Here is a 21,799-nt window from a genome sequence, read left to right as displayed (position 1 = left end):
AGCTGCATCTTCACACCCACAGGAAAGAGAGTACACCTCCACAAGCCCCAGGCATGTGCCAGGCCACAAAGATCTCCCTCTTCCCTAAATTCCTAACACTTTGGTTCTATACAATTCACCTGGAAGGGAGATTTCTTATCAGCTCCCCTCCCAGTTCAAAGGTGGCAATAATGAGAGCCTGCAAACACTGGATGGGGGAGAGCTAGAGCAGATACAATCTGGAACACCAACATTCCACATTCCACTTTGAACTCAGGGACTGGAATATTCTACAAGTTTGTACAACCCACATGCCGCTGTTATCTATCTGCCTCTCATCCTGCTGTTTCCCTAATACCCATGAATGAGTCTCTTCACCCTTTGGATGCAAGCTGTTTACCCTCCTCGCCTTATCTCTTTTCAGAGTCACCCCACTCCTCCCTAGGGTTGAGTCTCCCCACCCCAGACCACTGCATGGGGCCCTTTGAATTCCCTTCTCTATTCTCAGCAAAAATCCCTTATGTTTTTCATTTTTTCCCCTGATGCTTCTTTTACAACTCCTCCCCTAAACTGGTGAATTCTACCTGTGTGACTTTGGGGAAGTCCCTTCACCTGTCAGCCTCGGTTTCCACAGCTGTCCCCGAACAGGACTGCTTCCCCAATCCCTGTCGTTCAGTCTTATGCCCTTACCTGCCAGCTGTTTTTCTAAGGTCCTTCTGATTCGAATTCTCTAGTTATCTCTCACAGTGTTGTTATGCATTCTTAGTTAACTATTTACCACTGCAGGGATTGTTGCAACCCCAAAAAGTTTAGTCTAGAAATCCAAACAAAGAAATCAAAGGATGAAGACTGATTATTACTTCGATCCTGATAAGCAGTTGGATGGTCAACCCACTGAGCTGGGCCTTCAGCACATACCCCTTGAGTAGATATTGCTGATGGCCAATGAAGAGGAACCAGAATTGACTGGGAAGAAGAGGTAAGGCTGGATTGCTTTTAGGATTTTACTTTCAATGGGCCCAAGATTTCCCATGAAACAAACAAACAAAGAATCTTTTTAACACCATTGTTTTTCTGCTGATGATATATGTCTGAGAAGCATGAAAAGGTTATGGTCTCCAAAAGACTCAAAATTACACTTTGCCTGAAAAACAAGAGAAAGAAGCAAGATGTGCATAAATTGGATGAAGCAGGCTGCAATGATTTGGGATAAACAGTAGACAATTTCTTTGACATTGGTACCCATAAAATAATAAGGGACCTCAACAAAGGCTCCCAGCATATTAGGTGAAACCCTTGTAGAGGATCTTTGGGAGAATACAGGCAAGACATAATTCAGTATGCTACACTATATGTCTTGTCTTCCTAAATATGAGAGGCAATATGGCCTAAAGGCTAGAGAACAGAACTCAAAAACAGGAAGACCTTGTTTTAAGGCCCACCTGGGAGAGTCAACACTTAAGTTTAGGTAACTGTTTAAAAACGTAAGTTGCAGGGGCAGCTAGGTGGAGCAGTGGATGAAGTACCAGAACTGGATTCAGGAGGACCTGAGTTCAAATCCGACTTCAGACACTTGACACGTACTAGCTGTGTGACCCTGGCAAGTCACTTAACCCTCATTGCCCCGCCAAAAAAAAAAAAATGTAAGTTGCAAAATAGGTGCCAACTTGCACTGGTGGAAGGAGTTTCCTCATCTGGGAGTTCTTTATGTTAATGAAATCCTGTATCAAGTTTCTATCTGTCCCCAACTAGATTATAAATTTTTGAAGGACTGAGATCATGGCTAATGTTAATTTATATCCTCCATGGTACTCAGCGTAAGATCTTGCATATGGTAGCCATTCAAAAGAATCGTGCTGATTGATTTTTTTTTTTTTTTAGTGAGGCAATTGGGGTTAAGTGACTTGCCCAGGGTCACACAGCTAGTTAAGTGTTAAGTGTCTGAGGCCGGATTTGAACTCAGGTACTCCTGACTCCAGGGCCAGTGCTCTATCCACTGCGCCACCTAGCCGCCCCAATTTTTAAAATTTTTTATAAAAATAAACATTTTTATTTAAAGTTTTGAGTCCCAAATTTTATCTCTCCTTCCTTCCCTCCCTCCCCTCCCCCCTCTCTGAGGCAGTAAGTGATCAGATATAGGTTCTACATGTACAATTATATAAAACATTACCATATTAGTCATTTTCTACACCAAAACTTGAATAAAGGGGAAAAAAGAAAGAAATAAAGTGAAAATAGCATGTTTTAGTGACTGATTTTAAAAGACCCATTGTGGTAAGAGATCTTTCTAAAGCAGAAGTGATAAGAAGTAAGGGCATTGATTAGAGAGACTCAATACTATGCTTTTCCAGGCATTTATGATGATCTATATTTTAGGTGGCTCAGGAGCTAGCACATCAGACTTACAGTCAGAAAGACCTGAATTTGAATCCTGGCTCAAACACATCTTGGTCATGTGACCTTGGGCAAGTCACTTAACTGCTATTTGCCTCAGTTTCCTCATTGGTAAAATGGGGATAATAATTACCTCAAGGTTGTTGTGAGGATAACATGAGATAATATTTGTAAACCTTGAAGTGCTGTATAAATGCTAGCCATTATTATTATTGTTTTTATGTAATATACATACATGTGTATGCATGTATCTACACATGCATTTATAGATACATGTATGTACATATTGCATTGTGTGTGCTTATGGGTATGCATGCATGTGTGTGTTTGTATGTTTGCACACATGCATGTGTATCTATATACCACACTGTTGGCCTGCATGCATACATACAACAGAGTGGTATAATGGGCACAGGGCTGGCCTTTGAGTCAGAAAGCCTGGGATTCCCATCCTCCCTCTGACAAATATTTGTTGTGTGAACATTAAAGTCATGTCACCTAATCTCTCAGTGCCCTGGGCTACTCTCTAAGACCATAAATTACCCCTAGACTGCCGGTCTACATTTGTGGAGGAGTTTTCACACTGAAAATTCTATATGCAGGTCTCCACCACAAACATATATTATATACACACACATATATATACATATATGTGCATGTATTTATAGATATATATAGAGAGAGAACAGGCATATTTCTATTCCTACTTGCACAGGATCCAGTCCTAGGGAGATGATAATACCACTCACTACACTCTCTTCTGGTCAGACCGTGGCTGACCCTGTTCTCATGTTGCATTCTAGGAGCCATGTTTTGGGAAGGATGTTGACAAGCCAGGATATCAAGAGAGTGAGGGGCAGCCCAGTGGTGAAGGGATTTATGTTCAAAGCATACAAAGATTGATGGGAAGAGAGTTGTCTTGAGATATTTGAAGGGATGTCACGTGGGAGACAAATTAGCCTTGCTTGGCTTGGTCCCAGAGGACAGCAAAAAGAGCCATGGGTAGAGGTTACAAAGAGTAAAATTTAGGTTCATGTCAAAAAAAAAAAACTTCCTCCCAATTAGAGCAATCAAAATAGAATTGGCTGCCTTCAGGGTAGTCGGTTTCCCTTCTCTGAAGGTCAAGCAAAGGCTGGTTGTCCATCTCTGAAGGATGACATAGAGGAGATTCTTGTTCAGTTGTAGGTTGGTCCCTTCCGACTCTATTCAATTGGACAATATGGGAAGTAGAAATGGAATAAGAGAATTTTTGTGGAATTAATCTCAGATTATTTCTGAATTCTCTTTTTATTTTCATTTTTAAAAAATAAATTAATTATATGACCCCAGGCATCAGCTAAAATGCCAATAAAAGGCTCAAGATCCAAATATTCTTATTAATGAATGGCTTACCACATAGAACCAGTCTGCTCCTTCCAAGCCGGTCACCATTCCACACTCCAAAAAACGTCGAAAGAAGATAGATGGTTCTTACCAGTGACCCAAAGGTCAACGGATTCAGACAGCTTAATTGACCCAAGAGGGGCAGCAAATTCCACCACCAAAGCGCTTGCACTAGGAGCTTATATCCTGTCTCCCTTTTCTAGCCCCTTCGAGATAACAAATCCAGACGTTTGACTATTCTTGGAACAACCAAGTCACAAGCATTCTCTTTGCAAATGTTCGCCCAAATGTAATGCCTTCCACATTCTTGTGGTTGTACAAATAATCCACTTAGAAATAAGTGCTTAGAAATAATCCTGCTTAGAAAGGGCAAAATGGCCAGAGCTTTTTAATTAAAAATAAATAAATGGTGTGGATAAATAAATAAATAAATAAATAAATAAAAAGCTCCCTCACCCTGGCCAATGTAAAGTCCACAAATTTGGAGGATTCTCATACCTCGACTACACAGACCTACTGCATCTCTTACATGGCTTCAAGTATTTCCAGACCAAGATTCAAAAGAATCATAAGAGTTTTGAGATAACAGTAATAATGATTAGCTAACATGTATATAGTGCTTACTGTATTCCACGCACTGTGCTAAGCGATTTCCAATGATTATCTCTTTTGATCCTCCCAACGTCCCCAGGACTTAGGTGCTATCATTATCCCCACCTTACATTTTTATTTAAAGTTTTGAGTTCCAAATGCTATCCCTCCCCTCTCCCTCCCTGAGGAGGTAAGCAATCAAATATAGGTGATACGTGTGCAATTATGGAAAACATTACCATATTAGTTATTTTGTACACATGAGGAAACTGAGGTAAACAAAAGCTAAGTGACTGGCCCAGGGTCACACAGCTAGGAAATATCTGAGGCCACATTTGAACTCAGGTCTTCCTGACTCTAAGCCTGGCACTCTATGTGCTATGGCGCCATCTAGCTGCCCCTGGTATGATATGGAGCAATCCCCTTCTGATAATCATATATACATATATATGCATACTTATATGGGTACCTGGGTACATACATAGGTGTATATATGTATATAAACACACACACATATATACCTATGTGTACACACATGTATACGTATATATATATATATGTAAACACAGGGTCTATGTATAGACACCTAGGTACATATAGACATACTTGAATGTATATTTTGGCACAGAATTGCTTTGTATTTATTTTGAATCTATTCTTGATACACGCAACAAACCTGGGAGGTAAATACAATTATTATCACCTTTTTGCAGATAAGGAAACTGAGGCAAACAGGTTAAATGACTTGCCCAGGATTATACAGCTAGTAATTGTCTAAGGTGGAATTTGAACACAGGTCTTCCTAAGTCCAACATTCTATTTGATGTATCACATAACTGCCCGTATGTATATAATCATATATAAATACACTGTAAGTAGCGAATATTTCATGTTTGCCTTTGTATTTCAGTCCTTTTCATTGTTCCTGACCTTTAATTGGTGATTGATAATTGCTTGTGGACTTATTGATAGAATTCAAGACATGACTTGAGAATCAGCTATCTATCTGCCAAGCAGCATTTATCCAGAGCTAACTATGTGCCAAGTGCTGAAGTTTATAACTGATGGGAAAGAATCAAAGAATTCTAGGAGCATTGACTGAAGAAACTGGGGAAGAGTCAAATGAGGCAGAGAAATGTGTCTCCAGGGATCTCAGGGACTGACATGTGGAAAAGGGATTAGACTCATTACATTTGGCTCTAGAGGATGGAACTAGAAGCGATGGGTAGAGGGTTCAAAGACACCATTTTAGGCTCAGGGTTAGGAAATCCTTCCTGATAGAACTGTCCCAAATTGGAATGGACCACCTGGGGAGTTGGGTGGCCTGCTCCTCCTTAGAGGCCTTCAAGCAAGGGCTTGTAGACCCTGATCAAGTCAACCCCCACACAAAGTTTGATTGGGATTCTTAGCCCTTTTTGCTTTTTTTTTTTTTTTTAGTGAGGCAATGGGGGTTAAGTGACTTGCCCAAGGTCACACAGCTAGTAAGTGTTAAGTGTCTGAGGCCAGATTTGAACTCAGGCCCTCCTGACTCCAGGGCCGGTGCTCTATCTACTGCACCATCTAGCTGTCCCCTTAGCCCTTTTTGCATCCTGGATTTCCTTAGCAGTAAGGTCAAGCCAATGGGGTCCTCAGAATTGTGGTTTATTTGTTTGTTTTAAGTGAAGAAAATACTAGATTTTAACCAGAGGTTAGTAAAAATAGTAAAAATAAAGGTTGGGGCAGCTAGGTGGTGCAGTGGATAGAGCACCAGCCCTGGATTCAGGAGGACCTGAGTTCAAATCTAGCCTCAGACACTTAACACTTACTAGCTGTGTGATCCTGGGCAAGTCACAACCCCAATTGCCTCACTAATAATAATAATAGTAAAAGTAAAATTTTTAAATGTTTAAAAAGTAAAAATAAAGACATCAACTTCCCCCTCCATGTTCATTGCCTCTCAGATATCTATTCATGGATTCCCGTCTATGGACCCCATGTTCAGAGTCCCTAGACTTACGCGGCTATTGGGGTCCTTACCAACTCTCAATTTCTGCAGTTCTGTAAAATTATATTTGGCTTTGAGTTTGATTTGGCTATTTTCAAAGTAATTTGTTCCTAGTTTCCATTCAAAAAAGAAAACTCCTGCATTTTTTTAATAAGCCCCCTCCCCCAAGCCTAATTCCTCAATTGTCTATCTTTGTTGGTCCACATAATGTGAACAGAGTCTCTGCATCACTAAATAGATTACCACCCATCAGAACCTCAGTAACCTCCTCATTAGTCATCTTTAAATATCCACATGGGCCCCCATCCACCCTCCAAATGACAACAAAGATCATGTCATGTTGCCACAGCTGAAACACCAAGGTGTGAGCTCCAAGTTTTCGGGCCAGAAATCCTGCTCATTTTTCCGTGTACCTTTCTCAACTTTCAGGTTTTAGAAATCAGACCTAAAATACCTTAAGAAGGAGCCGGAAACTCCCTCCCTGAGACCACCAGCTTTGTGGTCCTTTTCTTCTTGGAAACCTCAGGCAAAAGACCCTTCTAATGGCCATTCATTCCCCCAACTCCCCCGACGACTTTGTTTAATGCCAATGCTTGTTAACAAGCGGAATGGCTGCACCCTTTAATGTAACTCAGATCTGATTAGAAAACAGCCAGAAGTTGCTTATGGAGCTGGAAACGCCATTGTCCTTGAGTTTGCTGCTTTGCACAATACCCACCTTTCATACAGTAATACACAGAACCCTGCCCCGACTGTTTTTATATGATTTTCGTTTTTAAGACCCCTCTCCCCCCACTCTCAACCCCCAACCAACTCGCATCAAGGTTGTTTTTTACGTTTTATTCACAGCTCGCCCTGGGCACCACACAAATCCCAGTTGTCAGGAGAAGAATGGGTTCTTTGCTACACTTGGGGAAGAATGTGCTTGTTTTGGGACCAGCAGGGCCAAGAGTGCTGGAGCCAAACACTAAATGGTACCTTCCTGTCTTAAAATTGTATAAGGACCTTCTGTGAGTGGGACTGGACATGGCTGAGTGTGCTGCTAGCTCTCCTTCTTCCAGGTCAACTGGGGAGGTCATTCCCCTCTGCCTTTGACAACTTCATCCCCCATCTTAACATCTTAATTAACCATAGTCCTCAGGGAATAGCATCTTCAAGAGAATAGAAATCCCTGGTAAACTCAGAGATAACCAGAAACAGTTTACATCTCCAACCCTCAGGCAACTGTTTCTAAAAATAGATGTATACATTCCCTAGCCTTAATAAATGGTATAATAAAAGGCCTTGTCATCGAGGTTCTAGAGACCAACGTCCCTAGTCCTGATTTTGCCACTATTTTCGCTGTCTCATGGGCAAGTTGCTTCTCCCCACTGGGCCTCAGTTTCCTTGTCTGTAAATTGAAAGAGGGTTGAATGAGACCTCCAAAGTTCAATTAAATTTTGCAGATTATTAAAAGCCCAGCACTGTGCTAGGTTCTGAGCATGCAAAAAACGAAAAAGAAAATAGTTCCTCTCCTGAAAAAAGCTTACATTCTATCTAGGGGGGGGCGGGAATAACATACATACGTACATATATACAGGAATATACAAATCCTATATTTATAGAATGTCATATATGAAGAAGAGCCTCCTTCAGGAGGTGGCATCTGAGATGTGCTCAGAAAGTCTGTTTTAACTGTAGGACCCAGAGGAATTTTAAACAGTGCTTATCTAATGACTAGGGATCTTGAAATGTCTCCAGGTCCTGGTTTTGGGCAGAAATCCACAATGGTCTGAATTATAGACAGTGTGGGATTATATTATAAATTAAGAATTGGAAGGGACCCGTGAGGTTATCCTCTATTCCACACATACCCATATATATTATGGTGTCAAAATTGAGACCTAGAGATATATCTTTGCCCAAGGTCACATAGTTAACAAGTGACAGAACTAAGATAAAAGAAAGAAACAAAGGAGGAAGGGAGGAAGGAAGGAAGGGAAAAAGGAAGGAAGGAAGGAAGCAAGGAAGGAAGGAAGGAAGGAAGGAAGGAAGGAAGGAAGGAAGGAAGGAAGGAAGGAAGGAAGGAAGGAAGCAAGGAAGCAAGGAAGGAAGGAAGGAAGGAAGGAAGGAAGGAAGGAAGGAAGGAAGGAAGGAAGGAAGGAAGGAAGGAAGGAAGGAAGCAAGGAAGGAAGGAAGCAAGGAAAGAAGGAAGAGGGAGGAGAGGAGAGGAGAGGAAAGGAAAGGAGAGAGGGAGGGAGGAAGAAAAGCAAGAAAGAAAACAACTAACAGTTCCTGACCATAAGTTTACATTCTCCTGGGACACTTCGATTCTGTGGGTTTTACCTCTGCAGCATCTCACATCTGTCCCTCCCTTCTTTCCATTTCCTTTGGCAACATCAGAGCAAAAACCCTCATTACAATCTTCCTGAACTCTTCCAATAGTCCTTTTTACTCCTACTCTCTCCCTCTTCCAACTCATCCAGTTGTAAGATTAATTTTTGTTTTGCATAAAAACTAATGATGTTACTCCCCTGCTCAAAAGTCTGCAATGGTTCCCTATCGCCTAGTGAGTCAAGGTCAGACTCTTGTGTCTGGCGTTCAGAGCCCTCTACAATCTGATAATATTCCATCTTTCTAGCCTTTTCTCATATTACTTCAGTTTATGTTCCAATCAAAGCAAACATGGTTTCCATATCCCAAACATGCTCACATTAGCCCACCTTGGTATTTTTGCTCACATTATCCTCTCCCACCATGAGGTGGGGTACCTAGGTGATGAAGTAGATAGAACACTGGGGTCAGAATTGGGAAAACTCACATTCATGAATTCAAATCTGGCCTCAAACACTTACTAACTGTATGACCCTGGGCAAGTCACTTACCCGATTTGCCTCAATTTCCTCATCTGTAAAATGAGCTAGAGAAGGAAATGGTGAACCCCTCCAGTATTTTTGCCAAGAAAAATCCAAATGGGGTCATGAAGTCAGACATGGCTGAAAAAAACAACTCAACCAACCAACCACCATGAGGCAGCCTTGTGTAATAAATATCAGACTTACAGTCAGGGAGATTCAAATTCCTCCTCAAATACTTACTAACTTTATGATCCTAGGCAAGCTTCCTTATCTGTAAAATAAGGAAATTGATCCCGATGACCTCTAAGGTCCCTTCTAGGTTTATATCTCTGACCTAATGATTCCTACCCTCACCCTGCCTTCCCTTCTCTCTTTTGAATTCCTAACTTTATTTATATGACCTCTTCAGGGAAGTTTTTCTGAATGCATCCCTTACCCACTCTTAGGCTGGTATCACCCTCCCTCCTTTCCAGACCTCATATAACAATGTTTTCTAACACTGATGCACTCATTCCATAACCTTGTATTGGGCTGTGCGGCTGACTTCTACTCTGTAAGGTCCTTAACAAGAAAAGCGGCATTTTATTTTATGACTCAAGTGCATCTAACACCATGATCTGAATACATTAGACAATCCATGTTCACTGTATCACATCGGAGGAATTTAGGCTGAATGTATAGAATGAACAGCACATAGAATGAAAGTTGTTTTTTTCTAAATCAGTTTCTGTTGTAGTTTATTTCCTAGCGATTTGTCTCTTTTCCAGCTACCTGAGGGCCTCTGGTAAATAGATTATGGCTAATTAAGAACTTTTACTCTTCTGATCAGTGCAATGGCCAACCAATTCCCAAGGACTCATGATGAAGCATGCTTCACACCATGCATAAGTGTTACCAAGGTTTTCTTTTTCTGATGGGGATCGTGGAAGTGAAAGTCATTTTTTGTTAATCAGTAAAATATTGGGGCAGCTAGGTAGCACAGTGGATAGAGCACTGGCCCTGGATTCAAGAGGACCTGAGTTCAAATCCGGCCTCAGACACTTAACACTTACTAGCTGTGTGACCCTGGGCAAGTCACTTAACCCCAATTGCCTCACCAAAAACAAACAAACAGAAACAAAAACAGAAATCAGTAAAATATTTTTCCATTTTTCCCAAAACTTTATAACATTTTCACAAGGCACCAATCTTGTATATACTACTTAGTTGGGTAGAAAGAGGTCTGGGCTTAGATTCAAGAGAGACGTCTTTAAGACTTGACTCTGAAAAGGGAAAAGGACCCACATGTACAAAAATATTTATAGCTGCTCTTTTTGTGGTGGCAAGGAATTGGAAATTGAGGAGATGTCTATCAATTGGGGAATGGCTGAACAAGTTGTGGTATATGAATGTAATGGAATTCTATTGTGCTGTAAGAAACAATGAGTAGGAGGAGTTCAGAGAAACCTGGAAGGACTTGCATGAACTGATGATGAGTGAGATGAGCAGAACCAGAAGAACATTATACACAGTATCATCAACATTATGAGTTGATCAACTGTGATAGACTAGATTCTTCTCACCAATCCAATGGTACAAGAAAGGTTCAAAGGATTCATGATGGAAAAGGCTCTCCAAATCCAGAAAAAAAAAGGAACTGTGGAATATGGATGCTGATTGGACCATACTATTTCTTTTGTTTTGGGTGCAGTTGGTTTTCTGTTTTGAGGGTTTTTCCTTTTTGCTCTGATTCTTCTCTCATAACATGACTAATGCAGAAATATGTTTAATGTTATAATGTATATATAACCTATATCAGATTACCAGCTTCTGGGGGGGAGGGAGAAAAATTTGAAATTGGAAATCTTTTATAAACAAATGTTGAAAACTATTTTTACATGTAACTGGAAAATAATAAAATACTTTTATTTAAAAAAAAAAAGACTTGACTCTGACACTACCTATGTGTTCCTGGGCAAGACAGCTCATCTCTAGACCCTCATCAGTAAAATGGGTATAATAAGATAGGTTAAGCCTGTCTCCAAGGATTATCATGGGAGACAGTGGTCATAAAGTACTTTGCCAGACCTTCCCATCTCTACACATGTGTGTTTTTGTTGCATATTCTTGGGTGAGTCACAACTTCTGAGTCCAGGATTCCTCCTGGCTAAAATGAATAGCTTAGACTATTGAGAATATCTCTAACTGATCCAACCATTCTGGAAAGAATTATGCCCAAAGGTTGATGAAGCTTTCCATACCCTTTGACCCAGCAATACCACTTTTGGGTCTTTTTTCCCAAAGAAATCATGGAAAGGGGAAAGGAACCCACATGTACAAAAATATTTATAGCTGCTCTTTATGTGGTGGCAAGGAATTGGAAGTTGAGGGGATGCCCATCAATTGGGGAATGGCTGGACATGTTGTGGTATATGAATACAATGGAATACTATTGTTCTGTATGAAACGATGAGCAGGAGGAGTTCAGAGAAACCTGGAGGATCTTTCGTGGGCTGATGATGAGTGAGATGAGCAGAACCAGAAGAACACTGTACACAGTATCATCAACATTGAGTGCTGACCTACTGTGATGGACTATATTCTTCTCACCAATGCAATGGTACAGAGGAGTTCCAGGCAATTCATGATAGAAGAAGTTCTCCAAATCCAAGAAAAAAAAAAAAAGAACTGTGGAGTATAGATGATGAATGAACCATACTCTTTCTTTTGTTTTTGGTGCTGTTGTTTTTTTTCTATTTTGAGGTTTTTCATCATTGCTCTGACTCTTCTCTTATAACATGACTAATGCAGAAATAGGATTACTGTTATTATGTGTGTATACATATATACATATATATATAGATATATATATATACATAGATATACATATATACATATATATATGTATGTGTATGTGTATATATATATATATATAACCTATATCAGATTACCTGCTGTCTAGGGGAGGGGGGAGGGAGGGGAGGGAGGGAGAAAAATCTGAAATTGGAAAGCCTGTATAAACAAAAGTTGAGAACTATCTTTACATGTAACAGGAAAAAAATAAAATACTTTATTAAAAAAAATGAAAAAAGAGAATATCTCTAAGGTTCGAGTCTCCATAGGATTTTCCTGTAACTAACCCTAATACCACCCTCTTTCAGACAGATGCAAAGCAATTAGGGATGGGGCATCTCATGTTGATCTTTTATGGAATTTCAAGCAAATTCATCACTGGCGCTTCTCTCTCATTATTCCTTTTTATGATCTTCATTCATTTGAAAGTTCAAATATCATGTCAGCAATTTTGTAGACTATTCCTTTAAACCAGATTTCATTTTAACTGGGGCTAACCAGGCTCCATTGTGTGTCAAGAGCAAGCTTACTGAGAAACTTGATAAATTGAGAAGCCCACAGATTTTTATTGTGAGCACATGGTGGAGTGGACCTGGGTACAAATCCTGCCTCTGAGACACAGGATCATAGATTTAGAACTGGCAAGGAACTCAGAGACCACCTCTATCTTCTCACCATTTGGGGGGGGCAGGGCAATGGGGGTTAAGTGACTTGCCCAGGGTCACACAACTATTAAGTGTCAAGTGTCTGAGGCTGGATTTGAAACCAGGTCCTCCTGAATCTAGGGCAGGTCCTTTACCCACTGTGCCACCCAGTTGTCCCCTATCTTCTCACTATTTTACAGATGAAGAAAGTCCAGCCTAAGAAAACTTACTGGTTCGAAGCTATGAAAGTCTAGTTTTCCAAAGTCTCATTTCAAAGAAAGTTATACATTTAAACAAAAAGTTATCATTTAAGAGTAGAATTGGAGGGAGAAGAAGATGAGGCACAAAGGGGAGAAGGAAAATTAACCAGTCTATTTGTTTTTATCAACACACAAATTAGCTTGAGCTGAGCAAACCCCAGAAACTTCCTTTGCTACTAAATGGCTTTCTAGAAACTCTAGGCATAAATCAATTTCCACTTTCGCCAGTCTACACATCTCCCTGTTTTTCCTTCTCTGGGGCACATTGGCTGTTTGACAATGAGCGACTTCATTCCCAAATCAAACTAATCGGTGGGAACCCATTTCTTAGCCAAGCTGCAATCGACTCAAGGAAACGGAGACAGCCTTGCCCAGTTTCCAATCTCAGCCATCAATCCACACAATTGCTAGGGAGACTCAGGAAAGATGCCTTTTGAGTCAGTCAACACTGTAGCAATCTTGGCTGACCCAGGAAAAATAAGAGAAAAAACCCAGCTTGGGCAGCGACTGAAACACAGCCCAACTCCCCTGCCTGCAAATGCAATTAAGGGGCAAACAAACATCCCTGAATAATTATAACTTCCCTATGAAGCTGCCAGCAGCAATTGCATTCCTTCAGCTTTGAGTGATTAAAAAAAATGGTGATATGTTCTAAAAAAGCTCAGCTTTTAAGACCAAAGTAAAAATGTGCACTCATCAGCAAAATGACAACATGAAAGGTATCCCTGAAAGGTCTAGGGATTCACAGATTTTGTCTACTATTTTGAATCTATGGGTTTCCCCTTTGGTTTGATCCACACTACTTAAAATATGGCACTTGTATCTTCATTTAAATACAGCTAACTTCTCTCTGATGCCCAGGGGGCTGGGGCATCTCTCCTATCAGGTATCTTCTCTGGAATGCTACAGGAAGCTGCTAGGAAACAACAAAAAAAAATCCCTGGACACCTTCACAGCAAAGATGGTGGCATGTGCCTTAAACCAGATTTAGGCAAGCAGACAAATTAGCCAACACTTGTGTCTGAGGCTGCCTCTGCACCAAGGTGCATTAAGTGCATGCTTAATTATAAATGATTTCATCTTGGATGTAATCCACAAAGATGCCTTAATCTCCCTTCATGAAAATTCCCTTGCTGCCTGTTTAATGCTGTAGGGAAACCTCACAGTGGGGCTCCTGCTAAGCAGATAAAAAGGGACCTTTGTCAGATAAACTAAGATCTCATAAGAAAGACTACAGAAGTAGAGATGGGGTAGCCACTGTGGGTATAGATTATACCGGATGATACACAGGAGCAAAATGGGACACCCAGATGTTCTCTATGGTGCTGATGGCTCTCTGTCTCTGACAGCACAGGGCAAAAAGGTCATTTGGAGTCCAATACTATCCTTCGACTATAATTCTTCACATGGGATTACCAAAATTGGAAATACTATGCTATTCTGTTCTATGCTGACAATTATCTAGTGCTTCCTATGTTCCTGTCACTGTTCTAAGTGCCTTACAATTATTATCTCTTTTAATTCTTGCAGCCACCCTAGATATCAGTGCTATTATTATCCCCATTTTGCAAAAGAGGAGACTGAGGTAAACAGAGGTTAAGTGACTTACCCAAGGTCATGTGGCTAGTAAGTGTCTGAAGGCATCACTTTTCAAAGGAAGTTTCAGGTAAAAAGGTGAAATAGAATTTGCTTTCAATGTCTTCTCATCACCATCATCACCACCACCACTACCAGCATCATCATCATTATCACAATAGCTGACATTCATACAGCACTTACCATATGCCAGGCACTGGGCCAAGCAGCTTAACAAGTATTATCTCATTTGTTCTTCACGACAATGGTGGGGGGCAGGGGGGGGCCTGCCAGTATCATGGAAGGGGCAGCTGTAAGTGCTATTATCATCCTCATTTTACAGAGGATAAAAAAACTGAGGCAGTCAGAGGTTAAATGACCTGCCTAGGGTCACACAGCTAGTGTGTCTGAGGCCAGATTTGAACCTAGGTCTTCCAGACTCTAGGTCTGGTGCTCTATCCTAACTGCACCAGTATTCTTAAGCCATCCAATACTCTCATATTCCCTCTGGCCCTAGCTTCCCATCTTCCCTTGCCCTCCAAGTAGAGTCTCATGATCAGTGGTATCAAACTCAAATAGAAATAGAGAGCAATAGTCCATACATAAGGATCCCTACAGGCCCATATTGACTTGGAAATTTAACATTATCTGTGCTTTATTTTATTTTGATTAGTTTTGCCAGCTATTTCCCAGTTACATTTGAATTGGGTTCAAGCAATACTCAGGAATATTGGGGACCTGCACGACCATGTTTGGCACCTCTCCCCTTGACTTCCTCCCCTATGCCCATCACCATTCAGTCCTGGTCCCATTCCCTCTTCTCTGCCAGCCGTTCTGATAAACCAGTTCTTTTTTTTTTTTTTTTGCGGGGCAATGGGGGTTAAGTGACTTGCCCAGGGTCACACAGCTAGTAAGTGTCAAGTGTCTGTGGCCGGATTTGAACTCAGGTACTCCTGAATCCAGGGCCGGTGCTTTATCCACTGCGCCACCTAGCCGCCCGATAAACCAGTTCTTAATAAATGATCACAAGTAATTATTTGATTGCTATTATTGACATAGTAGTGGCAGAGAGTGGCTTATTTTATCACCTCCCAGAAATCTATCTCCCAGTATCTTCAGCACGTTCACCTTAAGGAGGGATTGTACTGAGGAGATAATTAGAAATACAAGAAAGTGTTCCTACTCAACCCCTCCCTCTACTCAAGTCCTATTGAATAGGCATGCTGTGCCTATGTGTGGGGCCATGATCTTACCCCTGTTATTGATACACAACCATGTCTCTTTCACTCGCATCTGTCTGGATGCTGCATGGGAAGATTGACATGATTAGGCAATTATTTTCAACCCCAGGTGAAAGGCCAGAAAAGAAAGCTACATGACCTTCGAGGTTCCTGGGGGGGGGGGGAGGAGGCGGGGCTGATCTTATGATGCCTCTGATCCTATGGGGAAAACTTTTGTCCCTTAAGCCTCAAAATAGCCCATGAAAGCATTTCCACATGCAGTTGGAGGTGGGTCTCCTTTACAAAGTGAAGGAGTAGATGTCATGAGCACAGTTGCTTCATCTGGCCCCAGACTAAGCTTTTTTGTGAAGAGGTAGGGAGGAGGAGTCACAGGTAGGGAGAATTTCCATGCCACTGAAGACAAACTGGGATGAGAGAATGGTTTCTTTTGAAAGGTAAGCATTAAACAGCGTGGATTGTAAATGAAACACATTTTCCCCTCTTCAGAAAACATTGCCTGGTTTCATCTGGCTTATCTTTCCAAACAGCTGAGTTAAAAGAGACCAAAATCAGACTGGATCTCTGAGCACCTCATATCTAGTAACTTGGCTTACTTTTGGGGGTTTGTTTGAGCTGTCTCCCACTCCCCAAATAAAATCCATGAGGATGATATGAAGCTTGAATGCTTAAGGTAAAGAGAAATGAATCTGCTCACTTCCCCCACCCTTCCTTAAAGGGAAAGGTCAGGGGGATGGGGCACTGAAGGCATCAGGAGTCCTTTTTTATTGGATGTGAAAAACACAACTGGCTGGAGCTTTTATTTTTATTTCCCAACTAAGGTCTCCCCACCTTATTAGCCTGGGTCTGCTTTTGTGTCAGGGACACAAAGCCAGCCCAGTATGCAGCTATTTATGATGGCTCTGGCTAATTCCTGTCCAACATTGATGGATGGCTATGCCTATCAATTACATATTTATAAGGTCTCCTCCCCTTGTTTCTCATATACAGAAGTTAAGTGCTCCTGAGCTGTTTAGGTTATACTCAGTACCATGAAACAAAGACAAGAGAGCTGCCAGACAGGAACAAAAGCACTTAGTTTCTGAGACAGTCAGGAATCACCATATAAATGTGTCCATGGTACACATGTCAGCTGGGGACCTGGTTGAGATGACATGAGGGGAGCACACACACACACACACACACACACACATATGACAGAGACAGAGACACAGAGAGAGAGGAGAGACAGAGAGACTGAGGGAGACAGATGGGGGAGGCAGGACTGAAAGGAAATATTAAGGAGCAGACTAATACTTTTCCAAAGATAAGTACTGGGAAACAGAGTCCCTTAAATAAAGATTATTGGGGAGGGTAGGGGAGGAGGAGGAAGGAGATGGGGTCATGGGGGTGGTAGTCCTAACTTTGGTGGAAATGCCACCTGATTTGCTCATTCATTTCATCAGGAAAGACACAAGGGAGAACTCAGCTTTTCAGTTTAGATGATAGAAGTAAGAGTTGAAAGTTTGTTGACCTCCCCCCCACCCCCCAACTTCCCACAACTGCTGTGAGTGTCTCTCTCCAGATGCTCTGGTCTCTGACAGGACAAGAGAAAGGCTCGCTCAGCCCCACGGCATAGCAACCCAGCTCCAAGTCTGGCCTCCCTGTGAAAGTCAGCGTTAAAGGCACACTAATAAGAAACATATGGCTACTGAAGATCCTTTACACAACACAGGCAGTGGTGGATTTGTGGTCAGAACAAAACCCGTCAGAGGCTGAAATGAAAAACACAATAGGAAAACTCTCCCACTATTCCAGTGGAGAGCAGACATTCTGCACTGAGGCACTTGGAAAGACAAACCAAGCCTTCAAAACAAAATTCTGTAAGGAAGGAAAGGCGTGCAGCACTGCCGGCCAAAACATACAGGGAGGAAGAGAGGAGTGGGGAAGCTCTTGCATCAAGCAAGGTAAATTCTGCAGGGCTCAAATGCATCCTCTTGTGTCTAGCCACCTTTGATATTTGTAACAGATGTATTTCCACTCTTAAAGTAACAGCCTTTACATTCTTTCCATGTAACTCAAGGGTGTGATTTTTTTTTTTAATGGTGTCAGTTTTCCCTGGTGGGAAATAAGATTCAACTGCTTCCTACCTCCATTTATGAAGAGCAAACCCAGGGCACTGGTCACCGCAGGCATTGCAAGGCTGTCCTCTTTCGGGCTCACCCAGTCCAGACAACTTCAAAACAAACAAACCAAAAATCAGACATATGGAAACAAGCAGCTTTCCTTCAAACACTTAACATCACTGGGCAGTGGACAAGGCAGAGATATGTCAGGGCATGGTACATAGTTGGTACTTCATAAATGCTTGTCGGTTGGTTGATTGGAGTCTGGAGAAAACCAAACTCTTTGGTCTCCTTGGGGATGTCATCGTGCCATGGCAGATGGATGGAGAGCGCCTTCAAGAAAAACTTGGGGTGTGACCGCTATCTTAGAGGGAGCCTTCCTTCCTGTTAAAAGACAGGGCCACCACCTGGGGTGCTGGGGCGGCTTTCGGAGCAAGCAGGCTAATAAAGGGCCAACCCTGCAGCTTTGTCTCCCAGTACACCTTAGACAAGCGTTTCTAAGAAACAAAAGCAAGACCTTTAGCTCGCCTTGCAGAATCTAGGGAAAGGGATTCCCCACCACCGCCTTGGCCACCCTAGCAGAGGTGGGAGTGTGGGAGGTGAAGAGACAGATTCCCAATGGGGTCCTTTATCACCAAATCCTCGGACCAGTTAATCTCTTGATGCTTCTTATTAAAGAAACCAAGGGGAGGTGGTTGGGGACTGCACTGGTTGGGTTGCTGGGGGTTCCCCCCAAGGATAGGGACATCTGGGGTAGCCTCTGCCTTGAGGTCAGCGCCCCACCGCGGGGGGAGGGGGAGCAGGAGCAGTCAGTGACAGTAGTGCCCACATCTCCCCAAGGCAGTGGTCAGTTCGAGACCCGACCTGGGAGCTCCGACCTGGGAGCTCCGCCCTGGGATGGGCTGCGGGGGGTGGAGGTATTTTAACCCCTAGGGCTCCGGGAATGTTCGTTCCGTGCCCCCCCCCTCCCACCGTGGGTCTCTCACCTGGGGGCACAGGTGTTTGCCCGGGAGAAGGGGGGTGGGGAGGGAGGGCTCGACTCTGGGTCCGAGCCTGATCGGGCTGGGGCCGAGGGGGCGGGTGGTGGACCGCAGCTACTCACGGATCTGCTGGACAGCCTTTTCCGGGAGCTTCGACTGAACATGGCAGGGCGCCTTCCTTCCGCGGCCGAGCCTCTCTCGGGGCCGCCGCCGCCGCTGCTGCTGCCGCTGCTGCTGCCGCTGCTGCTGCCGCTGCTGCTGCCGCTTGGTCCCCAGGGCAGGACGAGCCCAACTCCTGCCTGCCTGGGTCCGGAGGAGGAGCCCCGCGCCGCCCGGGAGCCGCGATCCGCCGCGCCGCGCTCCGATCCGCTCCCCTCGGCACTGCGCTGCGCTCCGATCCTCTCCGCTCTGAGCTGCTGGTCGCAGGTCGCAGCTGCCTCGCTAGCGCTCCCCGGCTCTCAGCCCGCAGCTCAGCAATGCCCAGCTCGGCTCGCTCTCCGGCTCTCTCGCTAGCTCTCCTGCTCGCTCGCTAGCTCCCTCCCTCCTTCCCGCCCGCCTGCCTGCCCTCCCTCTCCCCCTCGCTCGTTCTCCCAGGTCCCTCCCTCTCCCGGCATCCCCCCGCCCGCCGGGCTCCCTCCTTTAGCTGGGCTTCCCCAGCTAGAGCTCAGGGCTGCTCCCCGCCCTCTGTCACTTTCCCCAGCGATCCCTCCCTTTGAACTCCTCCTGGGGTCCAAGTCTCCAAGGACCTGGCCGGGTCTACTCCTCACTGCGTCTCCTCCGAAAGCTCTCAGACCCCTCCCCAATGCCTCCTCTCCCTCCCTCGCTCTCTTCCATAGCCCCTTCCCCCCCCCTTGCCTAGTTCACCCGGGTCAGATGGACATCTGAAGTTTGTGGCCATGAATGTATCCACCCCGTAGCGGCCGGCCCCTTAGGTGAGGAAGCCAGGGACCATCGCTCCTTCACCGCCTAGCAACATAATAGGGACTTAATCAGATCGATTCATCCATTGATTAAAATTCACGAAAAAAAATCACGGAATTTGAGATTGGAAAGGGACGTCAGCAATCAGCCAGGGCAATCTGCACACAAAAAAGGTCCCCACTTTAACAAACCCAGTGCCGGGGCCCGAGACTCCCAGTGGGGTGGGCGGGTGGGAACAGGAGAAGGGTGGCAGGAGGTAGCTCCAACGGGAGCCCTGTGGCAAGCTCTCCCCCTAAAGTCAAAGGACCTGGACTCACACGCCACCTCTGATGCTTACTACCTGTGTGACCCTGGGCAAGTCACTGCTCTTCCCTGGGCCTCGGTTTCCTCTGCTGTAAAATAAAGGGCTTAGGTTACATGTCTTCTGAGATCCCCTCCCCACTCCATGACCCTGGTGACATCCTGTATGGATCAGAATGATGCCAGAGTAACTATACAGACAAGGTTGTTCCCACTTGGGACAAGAATAGAAAATCCCTTTATAATGTGTGTGTAAGAGGGGAGGGGGCAAGAGAAATCTACCTATTTGTATCAAACATGTTGTCCAAGAGATAATGGGAGGTACATGTGTATTATTATGAACAAAGAAGGGATGACTTGGGATAGGAATAAATGTGAATCTATATTATATTATATTATTATATTATAGTTAGGGCAGCTAGGTGGATAGAACGCTGGCCCTGGAGTCAGGAGGGCCTGAGTTCAAATCCTGCCTCAGACTCTTACTAGCTGTGTGATCCTGGGGCAAGTCATTTCACCCTGTTTGTCTCAGTTTCCTCATCTGTAAAGTGAACCGGAGGGGCAGCTAGGTGGCGCAGTGGGTAGAGCACCGGCCCTGGGGTCAGGAGGGCCTGAGTTCAAATCCGGCCTCAGACACTTAACACTTACTAGCTGTGTGACTCTGGGCAAGTCACTTAACCCCAATTGCCTCACAAAAAAAAAAAAGTGAACTGGAGAAGGAAATGGCAAAACACTCCAGTATCTTTGCCAGAAAAATCCCACATGGGGTCCCAGAGAGTCAGACATGACTGGAATGACTGAACAACAATGCTATGGTGGCATGGGGAAGGAAAGGAAATACACACACATATAGTGTCTACTATGTGCTAAGTATTATGATGAATGAGGTCCTATTGTATAATATCTTCTTTGTTTATACTTCTGGAGGCCATGCTGCCCCTTGACCTAGGAAGTCTTTCTTACACCCATACTTTGATAGGCTGGTGCAAGTGCTCCTTCATAACCCACCTGCACCTTTGCTTCCTATGTCCATGTTCTCCAATAAGTTTTCCACAGGGGGTTCATCCAAATTGTTGAGGCCCTTTTTCTAAATCTCTTGATGTGTGAAGACCAATAAAGCAGGTGGACCGTCCATCTGGCATTCCTCCTTCTGACTCTGTGAAAGACTCACCTCTTTCTCCAATCACACAAGTCCCTAATGAAAATATCCTTCCTGAAGTGGGAACAATTCTTCATACAATTCAATTCAAGAAGCATTTAAGTGCCTGTTATGTGTGCAGTACTGGGAATACAGTGACAATAAAAATAATACCCGCCCTCAGAAAGCTTGCCTTCTACTAAGATGTAAGTGAATGTGCTTAGGAATGCAACATATACATGGATGCTGCAAAGCAATGAGGTAATGAGCATTAAAACAATAACAACAACAACAACCCAAGGATGAGGAGGCAAAGCTAGAGTAGGAGGGGGCCCTGAGCTAAGCTGAAACCTGTTCATCACTGCCTACCCCTTATAGCAACTACTTAATTCATCCAATAACAAAGAAACTAAAAAACAAGACATTTCCAACTTTAGGTCAAAAATAGATAAAACCTGTCCACCTCTCCAGGATTAGTGGCATATGAGCCCATGCTTTGACCATTGTTCATCACTGTAATCTTAGTGTGAGGAAGAATGCCCACACATAGTAGGTACTTAATACATGTTTGTTTAATTGAATTTCAGGAATGCATGTGGTCCATTGGGTTTGTGTTTTACCTTCTTCTTCTCCTTCTC

At 43.5% G+C, this 21,799-nt stretch overlaps 1 protein-coding gene across 2 annotated transcripts in view; it reads right to left on the bottom strand.

Moving 5' to 3' along the window:
* The window catches only part of PRICKLE2 (prickle planar cell polarity protein 2), a 366,874-nt gene extending 347,824 nt beyond the window's left edge, over window positions 1-19,050 (bottom strand). The window contains exons 1-2 of one of the 2 annotated variants that reach the window (XM_043965328.1): window positions 18,925-19,050; window positions 17,847-17,932 (exon numbers count right to left, since the gene is read on the bottom strand). In XM_043965328.1, the coding sequence (XP_043821263.1) occupies window positions 17,847-17,932; window positions 18,925-18,966 (128 nt within the window). In that variant the 5' untranslated portion in view covers window positions 18,967-19,050. Of the gene's footprint in view, window positions 1-17,846; window positions 17,933-18,924 lie in introns of those variants that run through there. The other variant, XM_043965320.1, reaches the window with a different exon arrangement.
* Window positions 19,051-21,799: the final 2,749 nt, after the last annotated feature.

The sequence above is a fragment of the Dromiciops gliroides genome, chromosome 1 (genome assembly GCF_019393635.1).
Source record: "Dromiciops gliroides isolate mDroGli1 chromosome 1, mDroGli1.pri, whole genome shotgun sequence".
Lineage (NCBI taxonomy): Eukaryota > Metazoa > Chordata > Mammalia > Microbiotheria > Microbiotheriidae > Dromiciops > Dromiciops gliroides.
Note: the sequence above shows the minus strand (reverse complement) of the source record. Positions and strands in the feature narration are given on the sequence as shown.